Below are 23,559 nucleotides of genomic sequence, written 5' to 3'. Positions count from 1 at the left end.
TAATAAATCATTGTATTACTGTATATCTATATTCTGTTGGATCAAGAACTATTTTTAACAAGAAGAACTCAGATAGTCCAAGCAATTTCAAACTCTGTAGGTGAAAAAACTGTAAAAAAGCGATCGAAAAATTGTGCGGTTTCTAGATACGTTTCCCTTTAGTGTCACAGTGATCTAAAGGATTAACTAAAGAAAACTACAAGATACTCCCCGGAATTAACAGTCGATCCGACATTAGGAAATACAAAAATACCAGTTGCAAGTAGTCAGCACATGAACGGCACCTCGGCGTTTGTAGTATTAATACCTCGAAATTTTGGCAAAATGTCAAATCAATGCGACTAATATTAGACACAGTCCGATCCAGACGTCGGATAGAGGAACGTCTCTTGACCGCGACACCTCTATTATAATAATAGTGTTCCTGTCTATTTTGGTAATGTCTTTTCGTTAGTTTATTGAGTGTTTTTTATAGCCCCGCTTAGAGCGATATGAGTGTAAGTACCCGTATTAATTGATAGAGCTTTTTTCTTTGGATTACTCAATACTTTTTCGATAATTACCAGTGCTACTGGGTCAAGGCAGTTGAGTGACTTTTTAAGAGGCGCCACATATTATTCACATACATTGCTCATTGTAAATTAATAATGTTGTTTATATACGAATTTCAAAGCGCGGAAATAATTATGATTTTATTGACACAGTCGTCCTGCACGAAGTCGAGAATCCTAAAAGCTTTTTTTAAATTTGAAGTTGGAATGCTTATTACTGGCTGTTTATCACTTTTATGCAATTGCTATTAAAATCTCGCATAGGCTTCATAAACTTTACAGCTAAGTGTTCTAATTTATGTTTTTTCAGATAGATCTCAAACAGAAAATTGCTAATATTGAATTACATAAAGAATCTTAACCAAACAACAAATAGTTTTGTTTTTTAAATAACATTCTTCTTTAATGGGAAACCTTCCAGTGGCGGATCCGTAGGGAGGAGTTCCCTCCTGCAAAAAATCCACAGAAAATTCTTCTTATTTTACTATGTCTTAGATAGATGCACCAATTTTTCTAATATAATCTCCCTCTTATCTTTGAGGGGACTAAAAAGTTAACAATAGTGCAGCCAAATTTCACGTTCCCTGTATATCATGTATTATATTTAAATGGTGTCCTCACAAAATGGTGGAAAATTATGAGCCAACTTAGCCAGTGCCATCTATGTACTTAAGAGATAAGGAGTGGTGCTATCAATTTACATGTTCACCATCTTGTGAGTAAAGACACTTGACTATAATATTGTTCATTGTAAATTAATAATGTTATTTATATACGAATTTCAAGTAGGAATGCTCATTATACTGTTTGTATATCACTTTTATGCAATTGCTATTAAAATCTCGCAGAGGCTTCATAAACTTTAGAGCTAAGTGTTCTAGTTTATGTTTTTTCAGATAGATATCAAGCAGAAAATTGCTAATATTGAATTACATAAAGAAACTTAACGTTTTGTTGGTATGTTTCGTCGATACTATTGAATTTTATATCTCAGGCAACAAATAGCATTGTTTTTTAAAGTGCTTAAAAAACATTATTTTTTAATGGAAACCTTGCAGTGGCGGATTTATAGGAAGGAGTTCGCTCCTGCAAAAAATCCACAGAAAATTCTTCCTATTTTACCATGTGTTTTCAGTCATGGTGCTGTTTAACTGATAGATCAAGCAATGCCCATTGATCTTATTGAAGTGGGATTTTTCACAGGCTTCAGAAGAAAGAATGGACCAATTCTTCTAACATAATCCTCCTCGGATCTTTCAGGGTTGCATCTGTATATCATGTATTATATTTAAATGGTTTCCTCATAAAATGGTGGAAAATTATGATCCAACTTAGCCAGTGCCATCTATATACTTAAGAGATAAGGAATTGTACTATCAATTTATATGTTCACCATTTTGTGAGTAAAGACACTTGACTAGGTACAAAAGATCGGTTATTCTTGACACAAAGATTTTTTTTATTTTGGTTTTTAAAATAAAATTCAATGTTTTTGCGACCTGCTCATTTGAAGGTTACAATACCATCGACATATGCGAAATTATCGAAGGTCCAGCAAAAATCTCAGCATCATATTTAATTTGTAGTTGGAATTTCTTCTTCTCAGGTTCATTTCTACGTTTTTTTTAAGCAAATCATCCTCTTGTTAAACCTTATCAATAGATGACAAATTTTGAAAGCAAGATTGGTGTAAGGATTGATCTTGTTAAAGTGGAGTTTTTCAAAGCCTTCAGAAGAAAGAATGCACTAATTTTTCTAATATAAACCTCCTCGGATTTCCTCCTAAAATGGTGGAAAATTATGATCCAACTCAGCCAGTGCCATCTATGTACTTAAGAGATAAGGTGTGGTGCTATCAATTTATATGTTTACCATTTTGTGAGTAAAGACACTTATTCTTGACACAAGTATTTTTAATTTTGGTTTTTAAATTAAAATTCAATGTTTTTGCGACCTGCTCATTTAAGATTACAATACCATCGACATATGTGAAAGTATCGAAGGTCCAGCAAAAATCTCAGCATCATATTTAATTTGTAGTCCGAATTTCTTCTTTTCAGGTTCATTTCTACGTTTTTTTAAGAAAATCATCCTCTTGTTAAACCTTATCAATAGACGACAAATTTTGAAAGCAAGATTGATCTTGTTAAAGTGAGGTTTTTCAAAGCCTTCAGAAGAAAGAATGCATCAATTTTTCTAATATAAACCTCCTCGGATCTTTCAAGGTTGCATATTTCAGGATTTCCTCCTAAAATGGTGGAAAATTATGATCCAACTCAGCCAGTGCCATCTATGTACTTAAGAGATAAGGAGTGGTGCTATCAATTTATATGTTCACCATTTTGTGAGTAAAGACACTTATTCATGACACAAGTATTTTTAATTTTGGTTTTTAAAATAAAATTCAATGTTTTTGCGACCTGCTCATTTGAAGGTTACAATACCATCGACATATGTGAAATTATCGAAGGTCCAGCAAAAATCTCAGCATCATATTTAATTTGTAGTTGGAATTTCTTCTTCTCAGGTTCATTTCTACGTTTTTTTTAAGCAAATCATCCTCTTGTTAAACCTTATCAATAGAAGACAAATTTTGAAAGCAAGATTGGTGTAAGGATTGATCTTGTTAAAGTGAGGTTTTTCAAAGCCTTCAGAAGAAAGAATGCACCAATTTTTCTAATATAAACCTCCTCGGATCTTTCAAGGTTGCATATTTCAGGATTTCCTCCTAAAATGGTGGAAAATTATGATCCAACTCAGCCAGTGCCATCTATGTACTTAAGAGCTAAGGAGTGGTGCTATCAATTTATATGTTCACCATTTTGTGAGTAAAGTCACTTATTCTTGACACAAGTATTTTTAATTTGGGTTTTTAAAATAAAATTCAATGTTTTTGCGACCTGCTCATTTGAAGGTTACAATACCATCGACATATGTGAAATTATCGAAGGTCCAGCAAAAATCTCAGCATCATATTTAATTTGTAGTCGGAATTTATTCTTCTCAGGTTCGTTTCTACGTTTTTTTAAGAAAATCATCCTCTTGTTAAACCTTATCAATAGACGACAAATTTTGAACACAAGAGTTACACACAATAATTTCAATCTTTTTAACAGAAAGAAATCATGCAATCATCGATGTAACCTTTTTCGAACCTATAGCGGTGAATCATTTCGTAGACGTTAAATCTAAAATAGAAGAGGTCAGTGTCCCTTTATTTACATGAAAGGTGTGTGAAGGCCACGCTTTAAATAGGCTAATTGGTTTTCCTAAATCGAGTTTGAAATTCTGGACGTACTAACTAGGGTGAGTTAAATATCAGACCCAAAAAGTCCAAGTGGACCTACAAGGAACTTGTCACTGGCGACGCCTTTCTTCTAAATGCATTCTCAACTCAGGGAAGTTTTTATCTGCTCACAATATGTCACCGTCAAATAAGTAAATATATATGCCAATATACATGATTTGCCTAAATAAATATTGACTACAGCAATTCCCAATGGTTAAATTTAATAGCCGCCACTTATTTATAGCCTTAGATCATTTACTTCCTAGCTTTATTTTAGGATCCATTAAAAAATCGCATGTTTATATTAAAACTCTCGATATCTAGGTTAATGAAAGGATCTGTCAATATCGCGTAATTTTAAGAGTTTAACGCTTTAATTTATAGAAAAACGTATACAGTTACGTGTAGATCGAAAACCATGGGTCGAAAATCTTTTATATATAAAATTTTAATTAGTTAAGGCATTCTTAGGCATACTCGGACACTGGTTAACAATTAACTCTGCAGCTGTAATTCCAATATGAACCAATGCACATGCATATGTATGTTTTGACCCACATTTCCTGATATTCTATATTTTAATGAACCAATAAAACTGGCATTGCAAAGCATATATTTCCCGAATCTAAATATACTTGCGACCGGTTTCAGCTAGCCTAACATAGATTTTATTTTTGAATGACCCAACTTTTATACATATCGAAAATGCAGTTTTTCAAACCTTCAGACATTAATTAAAACTCCAAAAATGCTTTTGTCAAAAAATATTTTATTGTGGATACAATAATACGGTATTATAAAATACATGATATGAATAATATAAATAAAAAAAAAACGAGATGTGTGTAATAGAAGCCTAAAAGCTACTACGTATGTAAATAGTTTGCATTTTCAGAACAAAAACGAAAAGTGGAAACCTATGGTCATACATAACCCTTCTACCAGGATGCGGATGGCCAGGAATATGCCGCAATGGGTGGTAAGTCTGTACTTATAACAGGTGTAATATTAACGTATATTTTACATTATATTTAAAGTGACATGCAATAGGAGTCCCAGATTTTAAGTGAGGAAATAAAAATGGAAAGAAAGGTGTGTGGTAAAAATATCCATAATTAATACTTTTTGGTAGTTATTGCTGATAATTACATAGGTATTATATACCTATGATGTCAAAGATTCATTATTATTTAAATCGTCTAAATTTTACCTAAAACCTGTGACCCCTTTACATAAAATTTTTGCCATGTCACAAAATATAAGAAAATGTTAAGAATTAACGCTGCTGACATATTGGAGCAATAATTTATTATTTTAGAGGGAAAAACTATAGTAACCAGAGGTTTCTTACTATAAGACAAATAATAATGATTAAAGTGAAACTTTCTCATTTAAATGTCGGTGGATTGGGTGTGGATAGTGTTATTCATTCATTCCTTGTCATTTAATTAAATGAATATTTCTAAGGTGGTTGTGCTGTACTGACTATCTATAATCAATATGTCCGTGCATATATTGATAATAGAAATATATTGATAGATGAATTTCTAGGCTTCAATTTCCATTAAAACAAAATATACCATTTAAATTTATATTTTTATGAAATTATTTTAAAGCACTTGCATTGATTGAGAGCACTTATGTCTATTCTAAAGTTCCACTACCAACATTTGAATGAGACGAATGGAAATCGAAATATTGGAAATCTAGACACAAAATATTCAAATCTGATGTTTATTAATGTATAGCTTTCATATCGTGGAACTCCTACAAACATTGAGGATATTGAGCAAATTTCAAAGTACAGTAGAGTCTCGATAACGTGAACGTCCTATAACGTGAACATCCCTAAACGTGAACAGCCTATTCTAAAACGTGAACGCCAAAAATATCTCGCCTCTATAACGTGAACAAAAAAATATTTATATCGTTTTACCCGTAGGCATTAAGCGGCATTTCTTATGTTCCCTTTGTCGGCAACTTATGACTAACTTCCTAGTGCTTTTGCATATTGCCGCCAAATTGTATATCTTGTTTGTACATGTTTGGAAGATATATGAAATTTGCGTCTTATTGAGTGTTTGTTCGCCGATCAATACGAAACAAGCACGATGTCTACTAAGAAAGTAAATTATTTAACTCTGGAAAAAAAAGCCCAACTCTTGTCCGATGTTAGTAGAGGTTGCGGAGTTACCTTTTTAGCAAAAAAGTATGGAATAGCCAAATTCACGGTGTGTGCAATTAAGAAAAAAAAAGACCAAATTACTTCAATAGTTGCCTTGACTTTTTCTGGACCAGGTAAAGGAAAATCTCTTAGACCTTCTGAATATCTATTAATGGAGAAAGCTTTGTATAAGTGGTTTTTGCGACGAGAGAGGAATGCACCTATAAGTGGTTTAATTTTAAAAGAGAAAGCCAAATATTTTCACGAAAAACTGTACGACAAAAATTCCACTTTTTCTGCGAGATCGGGGTGGTTGCAAAAGTTCAAGAAAAGATTTGGCATACGCTTCCTAACTTCTCAGCCTGAGCTGGTTTCACCATTCTTACGTAAACTTGAAGAAAAAATGAAGGACCTAAGCTTAGACTAAAACCAAATGTACGACGCCGATGAAACCGGCTTGTACTGGAAGCACTTTACCCGGAAAGACTTACGTATCCAGTGAAGAAAAAACTGCCCCTGGAAGAAAAACAACCAAAGAAAGAATAACGTTTCTAGCATATACAAATGCGACTGGACTACAAAAATTGACTTCTTTGGTAATAGGGAAAGCTAAAAAACCACGAAGTTTTAAGAACTCTTAATTCCTGTACACTACAAAAACTCACAATCTGCATGGATGACAGCCGGAATTTTTAAGGAATGGTTCAAAAAAATTTTTGTTCCTGAGGTAAATTTCCTGCCAAAATTAAAAGTTTGTTTTAATTTTAGGTGAGAAACTTTCTTAAGAAACAAGGTCTTCCAGAAAAAGCACTTCTTTTATTGGATAATGCCCCCAGTTATCCCCCAGTAGATTAACTTTTATCTGATGTTGGACTAATTCAAGTTATGTATATGTCTCCCAATGTGACACCCTAATTCAACCTATGGACCAAAACGTTATTAGGTTGACTAAACTGAATTATCGCTCCATGTTTTTGGCAATGGTTGTAGCTAATAAATCTAAGGACATGAATGTCATTATCAAACAATACAACCTCAGGGATGCTATTTTAAACTTCACGAGCATGGAATAAATTAGAACCAGCAACCGTTAAAAAGTGTTGGAAAAATATTTTCGAAAGCCAAATCAATGATGATCGTGAAGGCACAATACCCTTGGAAAGAATTGCTGAGCCTGAATAGCATTGTAGAGACTAACCTCAATTTATTAGAAGAAATTGATCCAGGGCAAGACTTCAAACGTGAAGATATCGAAGAATGGAATAAAGATGACTTCGTTGAACATGATGAGAATTGTACTGCAGTGTCTAATGATTCAGAAACCGAACAGGATCAAGATCCAGAGGTTTCTCAGGCTATGGATAAAGTCACTCACGTTGAGGCAGTTCGTATATTTAACAGAGCGCTGCCCTAGTATTGCAAGGGTGTATGTAACAAATTTGGACATTTTTAGATTTTGGGATAACACAGTTCTATGTGTAATAAGGTATACATAGAACCTTTTAAAACTAAAATTAAGCAAACAGTAATCTCAGAATCATAAAAAAACCAAAGGTGTATGTCCTAAAAATTTAAAAATTCAGTAACAGTACTATGTTGAACATACACCTATAATATACTCATTTTTTAAATTTTTTTTTGGTGTTTGAGTATAACAAGGTACTATGTTGCAACATACACCCTTGTAAGTCTAAATTTTTGGTGTTATTCGTGTGATTTTGTATTTTTAAGGTTAGGTTTTTCAGTATTATTTATATTTTGCGGAGTAACGTCGTGTATGTTTTTGTATTTTTTTAACATCTTTAAAAATGAATAGCAGTAATGAGGGATCTGATATTTGTGATGCAAAAAACTAAAAAAAAGCTCTCACGTAAAAGAACTAGGAACTTGAAATCCTGGGCACAAAATATTCGAAAAGAAAAATATGATAGGGGACTGGAATACGTGTCATCAAGAAAAAAGCTTCCTCCTGCTAGAAAAATTAAAAAAAAAAAAAAGATTGTTTGAATGGATGTTACTTTAAGTGTGCTACAAAAATAGGTAAAGACGATAGAAAAGAATTTTTTCAAATTATTATAAGCTAGATGCCAACGAAAAGAGAATGTTTATATTAAATACGACGACCAAGTGTACAGTTGAAAGAAGAAGAAAGAGAAAAAATTCGGAAAATTCAAGAAAAAATAATACTAATGGCTATTATTTTATTTTAAATAATAATAGAATACAGGTCTGCAAAGATTTTTACTGTGGAACACTAGGTATAAGCCAAAAACCCATATATACCGTCCATAGTCATGCAACGAGTTTCCACTCATTCAATAAAAGTACACAGGGACAACATAAAAAGAAGTGTATTCCTGAAGAGTCGATAAATCTGGTAAAAAAACATATTAAAATGTTTCCAGTAATAGAGAGTCATTATTGCCGGGCAGAAACCAAAAGAGAATACCTAGAAGGTGACCTGTCCGTTAAAAAAATGTATAACCTATACGAACCTATACGCTACATATTAGCAGGAAAAGGTCTAATTCCCGTGAAATTTCACAAATGTGAAATTTTCTGTACCGAGTTTAATTACTCTTTTAATAAACCAATAAAAGATTTATGTGATCTGTGTGCCGAAGTTGAATTAAAGAAAAAAGAAAATACGTTAACTGACGGAAAGAGAAAAGAATTTGAGAAGCATATTAATGAAAAAAATCTTATGAGAGAGGAGAAAAAAAAGACAAAGAAAGTGGCATACCAATTTTAAATTTTAACTTAGAAAATGTTTTAACTTGCCCAAAGGGTGGCGTAAAAAACTTCTTTTATAAGTCCAAACTTAACTTTTACAACTTGACTGCACATTTTTCAGTGGACCAAAAAGTTTATTGTGCAGTTTGGTCGGAAGCTATTCCTAGCCGTTCTGGTAATGACATCGCAAGCGCTGTCTACAAAATTCTTTTTGAAAAGAAAGAAGAAACAAAAGAATTAATTTTGTGGAGCGATAGCTGCGTCCCACAAAATCGTAAATTTTCCGTACCAGGTCACTCGTGCATCCAGGAAGTCGATTCGGTTCATAGCTCAATTGAGCGCACTTTACGTAAATCTGAATATTTATCTCCCATTTCTTTAATTAGGATACTTCTTAAAGTTAATTCCAGAAAACCGTATACCATTCTTCAAATGAGGGAACAAGATTTTTTTGATTTTAATCACTATTCCGCTAAATTGAATTATAAATCTGTTCCATTTTTAAAGGTTAGAATTTAACAAACAACCGTTTTATCAAATAAACTATCGGGTCTCCTTTTCTGATGCTGAATATAAATCTTTAAGTTTAAGATTAAGAAATGGTCGTCGCCGTCAATGCCATGTTACCGCGGAAAGTCTTAGTGAAGATATATTTCCCGAAACACAGAAAGAATGATTCTGCAGTAACACTTGCACAAAACAAAGTAGATGCTTTAAAATCTATGTTTAACTGGATGCCAAAAAATGACGTAGCTTATTATGAGACCATTTTTAGTAGAGTAAGCACAAAAAATAAAATATTAGGTATACGTATTTAGGTATAAGTTTTTGATATGTTTAATGCTTTTTCATTTCTTTTGAGTTTTAGTGCATTCTTTTAAACCTTAAGAATTCGAGTTAATTTCATTTAAATTGAAGGTACAAAGTTCTATGTTACCAATATCTAATTTTTTTTTAATTTCGTAAAAATTAGGGAGTCCTATGTTTTTTTGTTTAAATAAATAAAACCAATAAAAAACCAAAAATCTGCATATTTTCGTTTTATTCCATATACCTTTTAGCCATAAGAATCATCAAAAATTAAAAGAACTTAAAAGGCACTCAAATGTAAGTATAGATTTAAAATGCTTTTTTTAATATTAATTTTCTCAAAACTGGTAATTTGTAACATAACACTATGTAATACTAGGGCAGCGAGAGGTCTAGAATGGGCGGAGCAAAACAATGCCGACTTCGAGGATATTCAGTCTTTACACAAATTACGTGAATGTGCAACTATTCTTTCAAACAAACAACGTATCCGTCAAACAAAGTTAGATAACTTTTTTCTAAAAACAACGGATTAAATATAAATAATGTACATTGTACTTACTTACATACATATACTTACCTATATAATAAATATTTTTTTCTTTATACCATGTATAAACATATACATTTTCAACTATGTATTACTAACTGTATAACATGTTTTTGTTTGATTTTCCAATAAAATTTATATTCAAAGTACATATACGTGTTAGTTTATCATGCGATTAGCTTTATCCAGTAACATGAACTCCTCGAAAACATGAACACAGTCATCCCTAATTAGTTCACGTTATCGAGACTCTACTACTGTAAGTTGTAGAAAATTTAAGGAGATTATGGCACTATTAAAATTGATACAACAATACAACTAAGAACAATACAAGCTTCTGAACTTGATAAAACAGACATCTTGTCAGCCAATTGCCTTTATAGTAAATGTTCCTTATATTTCCATATAACTTCCAATGTTTCAAGACTATTTAGGCATTTTTAATCATTATTATTTGCTTCATAGGCAGTACCATCGGTTAACAGACTTTCCATTATCGATAAGACAATCTGTATACAAACATATAATCATGTCAACATCACTGTTCCTTAGAGATTTTTTTAATAATAACATAACGGGGAGCATTTTATCAAATATATCTATCAATAATTGTCCACATGTAATAATATAAAAAAATACTATATTTTGCACCTTTAAGGGCAAGCCTAAAAATATCAATCAATAATAACGTAGGTATAATATTTACAATATCATAGAATGTATAGCACTATTTGCTAAAAAAAAAAAAGTTTGGTTCTACTGACAAATCATTTTTTCAGCCTTGAAATTTGATACTTGCAAAATTGCGATTGCAACGTGTCATAATTCGCATGGAAGTTTAAAACGATTAAAAGCAGTATTATGGAAAAAATGCAGATCTGACTATTGTTCGTTGAATTTTGCAGTTAGGAATAAATAATATTTGACAGTCTGTTTAACACTTAACATTTAAATGTAAAAAAAGGACCCTTAAAAATAATTTAATATTTACAATTTCTGAAAAAATACATGTCTCTAAAACTCTAACTGAAGTAGACTTAACGCTATAGTTTGTGTATAAAAAAAACCTTATCACTTAAAGCGCTATAAAAAAGGCTTCTATGTATAGGTTTGTTTATTAAAAAAAAATAATCTTACTCATACAAAAAGCAAAAAATTCCGCCTCGGTACACTTAAAAGGCACTGACTATTTCAAATATGTGGATTAAAAGAAACTTATTTCTTTAGTCATTTTTTGCACTTTTGTAAATCGTAAAATCATATAACTAAAAATACTTAATCGATATACTGTAAACCTTATCTTAATTAATATTCAGTTCAGATTGGATAAAAATATCATACTATTGTTAAAACAACTAAATTATTCTCTTCAGTTCATGTTTCATTTAAGATTTCCAAGCCCAATTACATCAAAAGTGTGTTTTTGCAACAAAACTGAGCTGATAAACCTAATAGTTATATTGCCATAATAAAAAAAAAACTAAAAAAGCGATTTCTAAAGCTCTCTAGTAATTAGCCCTTAAAAATAGTTGCTTATTAAAATTGATGGACCATACATCTACGTGTCAGGGATCTTTATTGCTCTGCAAACCTATAAGAAACTATTACTATTTTTCATCACTTTGTCCTTGCTGATCCGAATGTGAATCACTGGAAGACGATTCTCCACTAGAATCCGTATCATTTACATTTTCTGTATTTGGGCCTTCCTCTCTTTTGTCATGTGGGTCACTACTCAACTCCTCCTCATCCTCTTTTTCAGTCTGTAACTTCTGATTACTTGATTCAACATCCAGTTTCGCTTTTTTAGCTTGAGTTTCTCCCTCATTATCACTATCAGAATCTGATTCGTATTCATCTTTCATCGTGAGGTCTGGAGTAACGTTTATCTCCTCTTCCTCCTCACCATCTTTTTTTGTTTCTTCCTTTTCTTTGACATTACCCTCCTCATCCAGGACATCCTTATACTTACTCTTTCCTTGAACCTTAAATTTGTAACCTCCGTCCTCTCTCATGTGTAATTTTCGGTGCAGTAACATATACGAGTGTGTCGAGAACTCCCTCTTACAAATATCACATTGAGCATTTTTCATTCCTTTAATAAAATATTTTTTTCGGTTTTTCTGATTGTGTTTTCTCACCCTGTGCCTCAGGAGTCCCGAGGCTGCGGTGAACACTCTCACGCAAACGTCGCAAACGTACTGTCCGTGTTCGTTCGGTTCTAGATTTAGGTCTGCCGGTATTTCCGAGGCTGAGGCATTCAAAAGGTCGCACTCGTAAGAGGAATTACTTTTCAGATCGCTTAGGGTAAGGGAGGTTTTTTGTGAGTCGAGTTCCTTCTTGTGGCGTGATAGGCAAGCGTCATACTCGGCTCTCGTTAAATAATCGGAAAAACAATGGTGGCAATTGAATGGAAGTTTGCCTAAATGGAATTGTTTGATGTGTTGTTTTAAAAGTCTGGCTGTAGCAAATGACTTTTGACATGATTCGCAGTGATAGTCTGATAGTACTGGATTGTTCAGGAAATGTCCTCCGGAGTAAATTTCAGTTTCTTTTGGAATTACTGGGGCAAAACTAGCGGCGGATGAGGATGGGTCAGTGCCATTAGAGCTAACGCCGTTAGCGTTTACTTCATTTTTTGATTTCTTTTGGTTATTTGGTTTATATATTACGTTAGTTTTAATTTCATCTTCACTGCTTGGATCGTCATGCTCCAGGGATAAAAATGACGTGGGATCAATTTCAACGCTCATTTCTTCAGCATTGGATTCTGTGAGAAGCTGTGATACGTTTGCATTGCCTACGTTCACTATACCTGAATTCTGTTGTTTCTTTACCGGTTCGGTTTTCTTCAACGGTGGAGGCTGGAGGGTCGTAACAGGAATGAATTTCTGGATTGTGTTGTTCAAATTCAAAAACACATTTTGATTGGTATCTTTGTTTTTGTCCGCGGCGGTATTCGGAATAGGGCTTATCGTAGTTGCCGGAATGAGATTAAGAAACACATTTTGAAAATTATTTGCGTTACCTGTAGAATTTTGGTTCTGGTTGCCCACCAAGATCTTGACGTATTTATGATTCGGTAGGAGCATGTACGCCCCGGTTTGAGGCAATGCAGATTCTGTCTTAACAGCTGCTTGAGATTCGTTCTTCTTTTGAGATTCCTTCACTAGTTCGATATAATTTTTGAGTACACCCGCGCTTTGGACGCATTGCTTTTTGAAACTGTAGGCTATATTCAGACGCTTAATACAAGGGTGGCATAATAGAGGTTTAAAGGTAGTCCATTCCTGTAAAACGAAAAAAAACAGATTTAAACTTGTTATGGATTAACAATCACTGGAACATCAGATGTGGAAGAGCTTGTTTGAATTGGGAATTTTTATTGGCTACAGATTGACAAAAATATTAGCCTCTGCAGGCCTATAGCCCTCAAACTGATTTTGCAATTTGTTTCATGCATGTTTATCCATAAAAAAGGAATGAATCTAATAAAATTAAACATTCAACAAGTTTTAACTCTAACTGTAATGGAAATGAAAAAACTGTTATCTATATGAAAGGAATACAGAGAAATTCTATAGGTAGGTTTGCAAGGTGAGTCGAGTTAAATTTCAATGAATTTTAGATTCAATTAAATTTTATCAAACCTTATATTTTATTTGAATGGCATTATTTTTTGATGTTGTTTAATACAGGTGATCCTTCTTTATTTTTTAGCTTGTAAATGGCACAAATTCCTTGCAGAAACAAATGTTGCCTATTTAATTAAATTTTTTTGGATAAAGACTTTAAGGCCAGTCCTTTTTTTCCTGCTACCCTTTATTCCTTTTTTCAGAAATTTGTTTACTAGTAATTCATTTATTAGTGGAATCCATTTATATTGTAATGAAAAAATGTAATAAGTTACATCCAAATTTAGTACACCGTATCACTCAATATAAAACATAATCACAGTCAATCATTTAACGCAGCCACAAATTACTAACAAGAATAATTTACAAAATTTGCTTTGCTTAAAAATATCAAATTTAAAGTCAAACAGATTTCGTTGTGTATAGTTAGTAGAAATGGTATTATAAAAATTTTAGACTGTCTAACTAAAATTTTGAGGAGTTCTAAGTTTGAAAAGTGACAACAACTGAGGGCCGAATTTATTACAATTTAACAGTAAACATAGACCAAGTCGACACTTGGCCTCAAAGTGAGAAATTTCTGTTTCAGAGTTAATTGGAAGGTTATATATTGAGTAAAAGAAATTTTTCTATTGCCTTGAAAAATTACTTTATGGCATTTATTAATATTAAGCGACATCCTGTTTGAATCACACTAATTAAACAATTATTGAAGATCCTCTTGTAAAAGAACAGTATCACTCAAGAACTCAAGGCAAAATAAAACAGGGCCACAATGGGAACCTTATAGTACTCATATTTTATTAGATAATTAGTCTCCACTTAAGTTCTCTCTCCAAGAAAGATATCAGCAATGCATAAAGTCATTAGTTTTTCTAACAGGACACCTTTATTAGTCAAATTTTATTGGAATATACTTTCCAAGGCACTTTCTTACATCAAAAAACCTTAGATTTCTTCAGAAAATAATATTGAAAAAAATTTGAGCTAATTTCCTTAAATCTCAGACTTCTCAGAATCTGTGTAAATCTTTGTGATGAGCCATTGTTGCCCGTTGATGTTCACAATCATGTGACTCAATCTCGATTATAAGTTAGAAGGGTGCAAACAAATTACAACTTTGATCAGATGGATGTACTGATTATTCCAGGCTATACTAATTGGGACACCCTTTATAACTTAGTTGTGATGTTGATACATCTGTAATGGAATTCTATAAAATTATTTATGATGTTTGTGTCACTTTTGACTCAAGTAGAGTATTTCCAGTCTGGTACAATGGTGACATCATTTAAATGATTAAAGCAAAGGAAAAGTTTTTTTGGTATAACTAAAAATTATAGCTTATGATGAATACTTCAGACATATAGGGCATATATGAAATCAAAGAAATAAGATGAATATTTTTGCCACAAGTTTGCTACAATTGGAGCTAAAAATATTGCAGACATGTTTGCTTTTTACTTTCATTCTGTTTGTGTTACTGACATTCTTATAGGACAAACATTTTTATCCAAAAATTATTTTTGCAACTGGATTTTTGACAAAATGATGAAAAAATTAAAGGGTAATGTATAAAAAATTAAAGGCTGTAATGATATTTTTTTGAAACCCCTGTGTTCCATATTTTCAGTTATTTTCAACCTTTGCACATTACTCCATTGTTTTGCATCCCTCTTTATGTGGTGCGTTTTTGTGTACTCTTTGACAAAATTGCTCTAAAGATGGTCTAACAGACCGAAAGCTCTTAGCGGATTATAATTATTAAAAATTACACTGACATACAATAACATTGTCTTATTTTGTCTCTACTGTGTACAACCTGTTCTTCAGGTCTTTATTCTTACGAATTTTACTTTTAAAAGTTCCATGAAACAAAAGTATACGACATGGTTTCTGAATTTATGGAATATAGCAGCAAACTCTCTAAAAAGGACATGTGTGGTTCTATTTGCGGGACAAGAAAATGCCTTAGGAGGAACTCCAATTGATACTCCCTCCATTACAAAACTCATTGGGGCATCCCAGCATACTAATTTCCACACAATCTCCAAATCGACCAGTGTTGAATGATTTTATTACAGAGCAAGATTTCGCTTCTCCAATTCCAATGTTACTTTTTTGCCTTTAAATTTCACTACGTCGGAGCATACCCAATTTTTAAACATGATTTCATCGCCAGGCTATGTCACAACTATATAAATAAGATATCGGAAGATCGAAATGGGAGCCGGAACCATATTACTGTTGTGAATAATGATATGGCATTGCAGTCTCAGAGGACGCCTGAGCTCAGTTCTGTAGAGGATCCATCTCATCATCTGAATTTCTTAGGTCAAACCAAATAAGAAGCTCCTCCACATTGATAGTGGCATCATGTGATCTTTCTCAGTTCTGCTTCTCAACATTCAGTCATTAAGAAATAAAACTAACGAACTTTTTCTTTTTTTGGAAAGCCATAACTTTTCTGAAATTGTTTTATTAACAGACCGTTGGTTGAAGCAGGATGAGCTGATTCAAGTGTCCCATTATGTGGTTGTATCTAAATTTTGTAGATCTCAATCTGTACACGGGGGTTGTATGATATTGATGGATGAAGTCTTCTTAAAACAGAGCCCCTTTCAACAAATAACGAAACTTAATTACTACTTATTACTAGAACGGGTCTTTGAATTCACCATTATTTTTTCTAGATCCCGAAATTTATATATAGTATGCATCTATCGGTCGCCTTCCTCTGACATTGAGGTATTCCTAAGAAATCTGGATGAGATTCTGTCTGGTATTTCGGGCTCTGCATGCACAACTCGCTTGAGTAATCTGCTTAAGTGTTATGGCTTGCAAATGCATGTTAAATCGTCGACACGTATTGCTCGATTCTCTTCGAGTACTATTGACTATATGTGCTCTAAACTATTGTTCTGAGATCACTATATGTGCCGTTGAAAATGCTGCACTGTCCGACCATGAAGCAATTTTTTTTTAACGTTTTACAACCTAAACAGCAAGCAAAATCTCTACCACATTTTGGCCGAGCTTTTAGCACTACAAATCACAAACAATTTAACAATTTATGGGCCTCTTCTAACTGGGACACAATTCTTGAATCAGATGACCCTATATCTGCTTTACACAATAGGATTGTTGACTTCTTTAATGCAGCTTTCCCTATCAAAAAGATAAAACGCAAAAAGCTGTCTAAAAAAGAGTGGTTTACTAAGGTCTAACTATTTCTTCAAAAAATCTCCGTTCGCTCCATACCATCAGGAAATATACGTCATCTCTTTATTTTAATGAGTATTTTGCTAAATATTGCTCCATATTTCGTCGCTTAATAAGACTCTCCAAGGAACAATATTATTCCAACAGGCTGATCAAGTCATACGCAATAAAAACTCTCATTGCCCTGCTTCCGTTTCCAATGTTTCCCCAAACGCGCTTAACAACTTTTATTGCAGTATAGCAGATAATCTCCAACAACGCTTGACTCCATCAGTACTCCAAAGTTTTCCAGACTTCTGGAAGGTGAGCAATATAAAACCCATATTTAAATCAGGGAATAGATCGGCTGTTGATAATTATAGGGGAGTCTGCATTCAGAGTGAAATACCTAAACTGTTTGACTCCCTTGTTGCTAAAAAACTGTACAGTGATTGTCATGGTATACTTAATAGTGAGCAACATGGTTTCATAAAAAATAGATCTACCAATACAAATCCTTTAATGTACATAAATTTTAATTTAAGCAATATGGAGCAAGGGTGTCAAGTCGACTCTGTTTATACTGACTTTTCCAAGGCCTTTGATAGAGTGGACCATAATTTCTTGGTTGCAAAGTTAAGGGCCTTGGGAATCAGCGGAAGGGTAGCTGATTGGTTAAATAGTTTTCTAACTGATAGAATGCAGAGAGTCAAATATGGTAGTGATGAAATGAAGGATCTTTGCTCGCTAGTTAGAAGTGTTCTGGAGTATTGCCCACCTATCTGGAACCCTTGTTATGTAACACATGTAACTGCAATTGAGAGAGTGCAGAATAAGTTTCTTCGTTATATCGGTTACAGGTGTGGTTATATTCTTATAGTGAATTAAGATCACTACTTAATATTGATACTTTGGAAGGGAGGAGACTAAATCTTGAAATTCGTTTACTTCACAAGATTATTAATGGTGTAATTGATTGTCCAGATATTTTAAATCTAGTATGTCCGAATGTACCTATAAGAAGGAATCGGCATACTAATGTTTTTTATGTTCCTTACCATTCTACAAATTATGGCAAAAATAACCCTATTACAAGAATGTTAAATAATGCAAACTCTATGCAACAATCTATAGATTTTTTTGGAACTTCAGAGGCAAGATTTAGAGGATCTTTAAGGCATTTATTGTGATATATACTTTCATTTTTTTTTGTATAGCAATGTATATCTATACTGTATTTAGTAATTAGTTCTATTTATTGTAAAATGGCAAGTCCATCAAAAAATAAAAAAATAAAAGTAGATCCAATGACTTACTTGTCAGCTGTCAACGTTTCACACTCCTTTCAGTTTTTTCCAACTGATCTGACAAAATTAAAAGGCGTCTTAAAATCGATAAAAAACAAAAACAGTTCAGGTGAGGATGGCATATCTGCAAACATTCTTCTCAATATTCCTGATTCAGCCTTAACGGTCCTGGTAAAAGCAATTAACCAGTCATGGGAAACAGGAACATTTCCCTCTTGTCTAAAAACAGCCAAAGTCATTCCAGTCCACAAAGAAGGAGACATGGAGAATCCTTCTAATTTCCGGCCAATATCACTTCTATCCGCCATGTCAAAAATCATAGAAAAACTGGTGAAAACTCGTATGCTGTCTTTTATTATTGCAAATAATATTAAAAATTTATTAGATGGGGAGTGCCTCAGGGCTCAGTCTTAGGGCCCAGTTCTATTTTTGCTTTACATAAATGATCTGGCTAGTCTCTATTCGCGGTGTCTTCACTATATTTGCAGATGATTCCACAATATTGTGGCAGGCTCTGGACTCAGATTCTCTCCATAAGATCATCCTGGAGGATCTTAAGATGGTAAAAAGGTGGTGTGACTCTAATTTACTTACATTAAATCCAACAAAAACTAATTTGCTATGTTTTAAATGTAATCTTAAAGATGTTTCGATAGATGGTGATCCAATTCAGATTAACCCTGGCAGCAAATTTCTTGGGATTTTCATAGACAAAGATCTCAAATTTGACACACATATAAATTTTCTGGCCAAAAAGCTAACATCTGGTTGTTATGCTGTCAGGATCAGTGTACAGGAACTTGGTCCAAAAATTGGAAAGTCCGTTTATCGTTTCCTCTTTGAATCCCACCTTCTCTACAGTATCGCTTTCTGGAGCAGTGCAAGCAGTTAATTCAAATGTTGTTTGTTATTCAAAATTTGATATATATGTGGGGCTAACCCCTGGGATTCATGCCGTCCCCTATTTCACCAAAATAAAATACTAACTCTCCCATGTCTGTATATTCTTGAGACTGCTTGCATAATCTATAAGTACAGAGAAAGGTTCATGGTCAGGAGTGCTCGGTACCCAAGCAGGAATCAGATGATTTTGCAACTTCCTCGACCTACTTCAGCTTTAACAAAAAAATCAATTTTTTACGACAGAATTTCTATCTTTAATCATCTGCCTATCATTATTAAAAACTTAAATTCGCCTAGGATTTTCAAAAAACATTTAAAGAGATTGCTTACTGCTAAGACCTATTACTCTGTTGAAGAATTTTTTAATGATATACTTTAAGTGACTGATTATATATATAAGATCAATGATTATGTTTTTGTATGTATGTTCGTATTTTATATTTGTGCCTTAAATATTTCTTTTTTAATTTTAAATTTTATACTTGTAGTTTGTAAGTTTTAATTTTTCTAGCTTTGTTAAAAACATTTTAATGTTATAACAATAAAGCAATATTTGACCAAACTACCAACCTGTTATGATTTGTAATGCTGTCTGCAAAGTTTATAGGGGTCTTATTACAGCTGTATAAAATTTTACAATTGTCTACTAGTAAACAATGCCAAACATAATATTGATGGATTTTGAAAGAGTAAAAACACTGTAGGGTAAACTAGGTATATATGGTGATGATGTACTTGTTGTAAGACATTTCTTTTATGTATCAACATAATTCTGAAATAAGGATTGTTTATTTAAGTTTGGGTATTATTTGGTGCTGAACTGTGACCATCACTTCCTGTCGCAGCTATTTAATAGATTCGAATATAGGCATATCAATATTAGTTTGCAATACTTGTATAAAGCTTTATCAAATAAAAGTGGGCAAGAGAAATTCTTTCAAGGATTCCATTTTTTATAATGTTGGTAATACCAGACCGAGAAAGGCATTTAATTTGAATTTTCCTAGGACATTAATAATAACAAATAGAGATACTTTATTTTTTTGAACATTTGATTTTTTTATTCTTAGAATTTGATGTTTACATAATTTGCTGTAAAATAACATTCATTTCTGTCTGTTATTTTTATTGCCTCTTGTCGAAATCAAGTTTGATACAGTTGGAACCCTATTTTGGACCTTCCGAATACCCTGTATACATATTAAAATTGTCATTGGACAAACATTAAATTATTGAATTAAAACAATGTGTATGTTTTTAAAAAAACTTGAGTTTTTATGTCAGAATTAAGGTAAATTGGAAAAAGTTCAAGGACCTAAAGTAATTAAAACCTAATGTAATTTTATCTGTATATTACTGTTCTCATAATTAAAAAAAAAAAAAAACAAGACATTTTCCTAAGAAAATGAAAACAAATCAAGTGTTATTGGCCCTAAAGTTTCATATATTTTATTAAATTAAGCGAGATTTTAAAATCCCAATTCAGAAACAACAAAGGAATGTCCCTATAAAGCGAAATTAACGAAAATAACTCGGCTTTCGGGTTCCGGTATCCGAAAACAACAACAAAAAAAACTCACCACTTCAGAAACACAGAGCTGCAGTTTGCTCATTAGGGTTTCACTGGGCTCATTTTCGATATGGGCCAAATCGATCAAATTTTTATCATATTTGAGACACACACGACAAAAATTCGGCAGCGTAAACATGTTTTTTTTAAAAAATGTAATTAAACCATCGAACCACTTAAAATTTTTATTTGTTAAAAAGCAAACTTAGCTAACTGTCAAACCAAACGCCATATTTGAAGTATATTCGAATGATTCATAAAACCTTAATCTCTACAGATCGCGTAGCTTTTAGTACATCATCTGTTTCACTCTTACTCATTGCGTTTTTTTCCGTTTAACCCGATCGACCACTAAAACGAACATAGTGTAAATTTCAGGGTTATATTCGATCGCCAACCTTGCGAAACGAAATGTCACTGGTCAGACGAGAATTTGAAATTTTACCGCCAAACGGAAAAGCGGAAGTTTATTTTTAGCGATTTGGGTTTTAACCAAGTTTAAAAATAAACTTTACGCATACGATGAATGATTAAAAAATACAGATAGTTAATTATGGATAGAGTCAGCATTTTACATTATTTTAAAATTAGTTGACGCGATACAGCTGCTCATTTAAGCTAACTTATTATTATTTATGTAAAACTGTATTAACTAAATACCGTAATTTTGTATTCAGATTCATATGCATGGTCCATTTTTGGCAAACGTTTAGTCTATTTTTTTTAATTTAAAATAACGTAAGCAAATAGCATACTTAAAAAGCACATCTCTTTATTTATTAAAATATTGCTACCCTAGAATAAAAGCGGTTCCAGTGGCATCCCACCACCTCCCATTCCTCGAGATTCCGGAAGAAAAACTGACGAACCCGACTATGAAGTAATTGAATTCGGCCAATATTTAAACACTCCTCCTACGAAAGCTCTAGGTGAAATTTACATATCTATTAAAAAAAACTATATAAAACTAGCTCTTGTTGTAGAACGACCGCAAAAACATTGTCAACTATGCGGCTCTACGTCCCCGAACGTGAACGTGCATTGTGAACATTGCAAACAAAACTTTTGCCTTTCTTGTGACGATATGTACCATAGGCATCCAAAAAGACAGCATCACATAAGAAGAGTAAGTGACTTAATCAAAGACGATTCAATGATTTAATAATGAAACTTAAGAGGGTAGAAGAACGTGGGTTCCAACCTATAAGACCCCCTTTACCCCCTAAAGGAGAATTTCCTCAGGCGCCCCCTCAACCTCCCCCTAGAAGAAGACGTTCTGGATCAATAGGACCCTCCCCTTGCCCCTCACCCACCCCGATGAAGAATAACCAGGTACATAAAAAATACCCGGCTAGCATGACCTTTTTGCACGGATTTGTTAGTTTAGATGCCAATCCTCAATCTTATAGTGTGTCTCTAAACTCAATCCTTTCTCAGTGTGCGGCAGATAATAATTTACTAATCAAAATTAAGCCCTTCAAAGTAAGGGAGCGATAAATCAAGTACTCTTTTAGGGTTCGCATCAATTTTCTATGCCAAGAAAGGACAGCGGGTTTAGTCTTAAAGAAAAAATGAACAGCCTTAGAAGAGGACTGACTTTGGGCAACAGACCACTGCCGCCTACGCCAAACAGTCCTTCCAGTGGCGGTCCAAGCTATCCAAGTAACCAATTTAACTTTGAGTCATAATATGCACTCTAAAAATACATTTTGTAGCGTCCAGGTCGAATTCCCAAGTGTCCCAGGACGATTTTCGACAATTCCAGGCACCTAGTCCCAGCCCGTCCCTTCAAGAACGTTATAGGAGACATCAGCTAGCTATGAGAGGCACGACACCCAATTTGCCAAGTCATGTGGCGGCAGAGTTTGATAAAGTAAGAAAACTGGATAATACCGCGGGTTTCTTAACGTTTTCGTGTTTTAGTCGCCAAGTGGGGATTCGGGATATCCAGATTGGGATCAATGGGCTATTCGGGACAGGGCAGGAAGTGTTTCTGGATCAGAGGCGGCCACCAAAGTATCAAGAAAACTCTCCAACACCTCTTGCCCGCCACCGACCAGAAGCAATATACCACATAGCACCTCAGTGTTTGATTTGAACAATACCATGGCCCATCATCACCACGGAGGATTTACGCCCATGCAACAGGTGAGATATTGGAAAACGATTTTCACCACTTGATCATCAATAGTTTTATTAATGGTCAAGTATAAAATAAAAATACAAAGAAATTATCAACTTAGACAATACAATTATTTACAATAAAACTTCCTCCTTTATTGGAATCGTAAAAACTGACCATCCTGTGACCTTCTGAGACGAAAGTAGTTTGGTAACAAGTTTTTTCTTTGCCTAGTATCATACTGATAAAGATCCTCATGAAACACAACCATCAATGCTTTGTTTTACATACATGAAGTTCTCTAAAAGATAAACACTTTTCACAGTTAATATCCGCAAGTTCACAAATGCATTTCCTATGGTCCAGTCCACCCTGACTGCCCTTCTCTGAACCTGAAATTTTTTCTGATTGTTCAGAATGCTCTTATATGCACATAAAAATAACATATGAAAGTCTACGGTGAAACAGGCCGAATGCTACTCTTAGTATGAGACACGATTTTCCAAGTTCCACAACAGATATAGGCTGCTCTTCAGTCCACACACCACTGAATCAATCTGCACATCTCAAAGCATCCTAGAATCAAGATAAACTCTCATAGACTTTACATCTGACAAAAAACATTCAACGACCATGTTATTATCCCAATAATCCATTAACTTCAAACCAGTACTCAGGCCTCTCCTGTAACCTTGATAAAACCTCCATAGCATCCCCTGCAGTT

General features: G+C 33.4%; 2 protein-coding genes across 9 annotated transcripts in view; one reads left to right on the top strand and one right to left on the bottom strand.

Annotated features, from left to right (window-relative positions):
- The first annotated feature begins 306 nt into the window (after nt 1–306).
- Nucleotides 307–23,559, top strand: part of LOC126745482 (E3 ubiquitin-protein ligase lubel) — a 48,525-nt gene continuing 25,272 nt past the window's right edge. For 4 of the 8 annotated variants that reach the window (XR_007663567.1, XR_007663564.1, XM_050453340.1 and 1 more), the window contains exons 1-7: nt 345–497; nt 4,736–4,819; nt 21,513–21,839; nt 21,890–22,045; nt 22,228–22,375; nt 22,429–22,586; nt 22,637–22,861. Coding sequence is in view for 4 of the 8 variants with exons in the window: in XM_050453340.1 (XP_050309297.1) it covers nt 492–497; nt 4,736–4,819; nt 21,513–21,839; nt 21,890–22,045; nt 22,228–22,375; nt 22,429–22,586; nt 22,637–22,861 (1,104 nt within the window). In the remaining 4 variants the exon portion in view is untranslated. Of the gene's footprint in view, nt 498–4,735; nt 4,820–21,512; nt 21,840–21,889; nt 22,046–22,227; nt 22,376–22,428; nt 22,587–22,636; nt 22,862–23,559 lie in introns of all 8 variants that reach the window. The other 4 variants (XR_007663565.1, XM_050453344.1, XR_007663566.1 and 1 more) reach the window with 3 other exon arrangements.
- On the bottom strand, nt 4,590–20,943 carry LOC126745483 (zinc finger and BTB domain-containing protein 17-like). The gene is made up of 2 exons (XM_050453345.1): nt 20,724–20,943; nt 4,590–13,387 (listed from the first exon to the last, which is right to left on the bottom strand). The coding sequence occupies exons 1-2, from the start codon at nt 20,850–20,852 to the stop codon at nt 11,705–11,707; spliced, it is 1,812 nt and encodes a 603-aa protein (XP_050309302.1). The 5' UTR covers nt 20,853–20,943; the 3' UTR covers nt 4,590–11,704.

Source organism: Anthonomus grandis, chromosome 16 (genome assembly GCF_022605725.1).
Source record: "Anthonomus grandis grandis chromosome 16, icAntGran1.3, whole genome shotgun sequence".
Lineage (NCBI taxonomy): Eukaryota > Metazoa > Arthropoda > Insecta > Coleoptera > Curculionidae > Anthonomus > Anthonomus grandis.
Note: the sequence above shows the minus strand (reverse complement) of the source record. Positions and strands in the feature narration are given on the sequence as shown.